This window comes from Oreochromis niloticus, linkage group LG11 (assembly GCF_001858045.2).
Source record: "Oreochromis niloticus isolate F11D_XX linkage group LG11, O_niloticus_UMD_NMBU, whole genome shotgun sequence".
NCBI lineage: Eukaryota > Metazoa > Chordata > Actinopteri > Cichliformes > Cichlidae > Oreochromis > Oreochromis niloticus.
The window spans coordinates 36,688,334-36,691,886 of record NC_031976.2 but is presented as its reverse complement, the minus strand read 5'-3'; the positions used below and the strand labels follow the sequence as shown (position 1 = coordinate 36,691,886).

At 44.6% G+C, this 3,553-nt stretch overlaps 1 protein-coding gene across 1 annotated transcript; it reads right to left on the bottom strand.

Annotated features, from left to right (window-relative positions):
* Window positions 1-215: 215 nt before the first annotated feature.
* LOC109204079 (C-type mannose receptor 2) lies at window positions 216-3,093 on the bottom strand. The gene is made up of 6 exons (XM_025911142.1): window positions 2,664-3,093; window positions 2,328-2,419; window positions 1,250-1,609; window positions 841-1,164; window positions 673-770; window positions 216-365 (listed from the first exon to the last, which is right to left on the bottom strand). Exons 1-6 carry the CDS (start codon window positions 2,711-2,713, stop codon window positions 216-218), a joined length of 1,074 nt encoding a protein of 357 aa, XP_025766927.1. The 5' UTR covers window positions 2,714-3,093.
* Between the last annotated feature and the right edge of the window lie 460 nt (window positions 3,094-3,553).

Genomic DNA, 3,553 nt, shown 5'->3' with positions numbered 1-3,553 from the left:
CTGGGTGCTCATTTGAAATATGATGTATGAAGTCAAAAAGCTCAGACATCAGACTGCTCTGAACACTCAGGTTCACTTTGTTCTCCGCTTGAACTTTCATATGTAGAGACAGGATATCATGAACATTTATATCTGAGACACAGAAGAAACAAAGAGGCATAAAACAGCTCATCAGACACTCTGTGATCTGAGCTTAGGATAAAGAAGGATTATTTTCAACTGTCAGTCATAACCGTCCCACAGTCTTCCTCCTCACTGTCACCGGCTGTCTCCTCCTCTCTGTGGAAAATCTTCCCATCAGGCTGCGTCCTCCACCTCAGCTTCACCTCCTCTCTGATCCCTTGCTCCACCAGCTTCTCCCTCACCTGAAACACAGTTTTCACACATTAACAGAAGCTCCTCATGAATCAGCCGTTGTTTCCGTAGTGAGCAGAAAACGTTGTTCCTGCTGTTTCTGGGGGAAATGAACTAAATGAACTGGCTGGGGATGAAACTGAAGTTTGGAATTAGGCCTCATTGCCTGTCATTGGTTCACTTCATTAAACGAGCCCCGTATCTCTGCAGCTGTGTGCTGTCATGTGTCCCTGAACCTGCACAGACTCACTGCTCTCTATCATTTCACAGTAGTTATAGCGCTCTGTTCCTTGTATAGGGGCCCGTGTGACCTCTGACCTGCTGCAGGATGGATTCTTGCACTGTGGGGTCGTTCAGGTCTGCAGATCCCGCCCTCAGCTGAACCTTCACTGACCTCGAGGCTGAAGGTTTGACATCTGCAGAGAAAGAAAAGGCCGATGAGCCCAGGAGGACCAGACTGTGCAGAAACACAGAGGACAGACTCACCTCTGGAGCAGAGGAAGGGGCGTTGGTCACCACAGTTATGACTGTTGAAGGAGCCCATTGATCCGACTATTGTGGCACAGTTTACGCTGTTATCAGGCTGCCCGGGCCCCCACGGCAGGTTGGAGGCTGTGCTCGAGTTGGACCACATCCAGTTTCTGTACAGTCCAATCCAGGCATCAACAGTAGTTGGCAACATAAAAGCTATCTGGCTGTTGTCCGACCAGTCGGTGATGGTGCTCAGGTCCGTGTACGTCTGTCTGCAGTAAGACTGAGCATCAGACCAGGTCATTGAGTTTGTCACCAGGATGTGACTGTTATTCGCAGCTGAAACAAACGATCAGACGGATTCAAACCTGCAGCTAAAATGTTCAGTTTGTCAAACCCTGGTACCAAAGTCTGAAACACTCACCGTCATAGCAGACAAAGGGATAAGTAGCTGAGCACGGTCTTGTGGACCATGATCCAAATCCAGTTATCGTAACACACTCATCAGTCCCTGGCTGTCCCGGGAACCAGAAATTTAACCAGGATGACTGAACTGGACCAGTTTGAGACCATTTCCAGTCGCTCTTGAAGAGTCCAATCCACGCCTCTGTGCTCCCCGCCCTTTTCTGGGCTTCCTGGATGAGAGCTGAGCTGTTAACGATGGCGAGGTCGATGTACTCATCTCTGCAGTATTGCTGAGCATCGTTCCAGGACTTCTGCAGGTCAACCAGGTGGAGCTGTCTGACTAACTGATCAGACTGAAGATGGCAGACCATCACGTAACCTGAGAGGACACGAGTCAGTCAGCGCGGTCACAGACTCACCTCAGCTCGACTATTTTAGTCATCAGGAGAATAAATTCTTTACATACTACCACAACGCAAATCTTGACATCTTTAAAGACATCTTAATATATGTGTCCTTCAAAGGATGTGTAACTCGTGTAGTGGTTAAAATGTGTTTTACAATGCCTGTGGACACCTACACACTGGTTTCCTGCTCCAGGGCAAAACTCTCACATCAGGTTAAAAAGCTGCTTTAACAGTGTTAAGTTTGTTTTTCACTCTGGCCTTATTGCACATGTATTTGGATGATTTTTCCTCCTCAGTGTGCAGAATGAAGGAAAACAACGTGTTAGTGGTCGAGGCTCAACAACACGTGCACACGGACGTGGTCAAAGCAGTCAGGATCTTTTTCAGCGAGCTGACGGGTTTGCAGCGTTTCAGGCTTTCAGTCAGATTTCTACACAGAAAATAAAATCAAGACGTGTTTTTCTCAGCAGTGCACACAAACAGAGCCACGTTCATGCACTCTCTCTTCCCTCCTTACATGACAAAGATCTTTGGAGATTGTACGAGTGTTTCTGTGACTGCTTGAAGCTCGTTTACAGACACCTTTAAAATAATCCCTATGGAGCAGTTCAGTTTGTGCTTTCTTTGATTTTCTGACATCAAAAGTTTTATTCAAACTATAAATGAGGCGACTGAGATGAGTTTACTGACCTGAGAGCAGCAGCAGGATCAGTCCACACCTCTTCATGACTGAGAGCTGAAAAACTGTGAAGACGTCCTCATGAATCTCATCTGCAGCTGCTCTGTCATTATTAATCATAACACTTAAAGCAGCATCAACACAGAGGCAGATGTGTCTGTCACTCACTCCATTTCTATCCTAATCTAATCATTCAAACAAAACTATCAAACATATTAAACATTTGAAACGTTCAGCTTTAAAAAATGCTGTCTTCATTCAATTATCATTATTTTGTTTATTACAATACCAGATAATGAATGTGTGAGATGATCAAATACACCAAATCAAACATATGCATAACATACCCGACACGATGAGACGTCTGTTCAGCTGTGACACAGTCAAAACTCTTCATCTGATGTAAATGTCATCCTCGCTCCTCCTCCCACGTCTATCAGAGACTTTGTAAAAGATGCTACGAGTCATTTAATGTGAAGATGATTTATTTAAATGTTATTACAGATGCAAACAGACTGACGTCTGACTGACCACTTCAGTGTTCCTTGAATAATGTTGTAATTATTGTAATTCTGAGGTGATGTCTCTCAGGTTCAGGTGAAATAAGACCTTGGTTCCAGAAAAGTTGGAGGCGTGGAGGCCGCGGGAGGCTGGATTTGCTCTTATATCTTTAAAACATTCCTGCAGTTTAACTAATTGGTGTGTGTTATCTGACGTCACAGATAGATAGAGCTGGGTGTCATCTGCATAGCAGTGAAAATGTATAATGTAAACAGAATTGGTACTAGCACTGAACCCTGTGGAACTCCATAATTAACCTCAGTGTGTGAAGAGGACTCTCCATTTACATGTACAAATTGGAGTCTATTAGATAGATATGATACAAACCACTGCATTGCAGTACCTGTAATACCTACAGCATGTTCTAATCGCTCTAATAGGATATTATGGTCAACAGTATCGAACGCTGCACTGAGGTCTAGCAGGACAAGCACAGAGATGAGTCCACTGTCAGAGGCCATAAGAAGATCATTTGTAACCTTCACTAAAGCTGTTTCTGTGCTGTGATGAGCTCTGAAACCTGACTGAAACAAAAAGATGCCAGCGTGATGATTACTACAGAGAATTGTAACAGTCAAGAAGTAGGAAAATCTACAATTATGAAATAAATAATTGCCGCGGCTCAGCGGCTCAGCGGCTCAGCGGCTCAGCTGGCTGGAGTGTTTACACACATCTT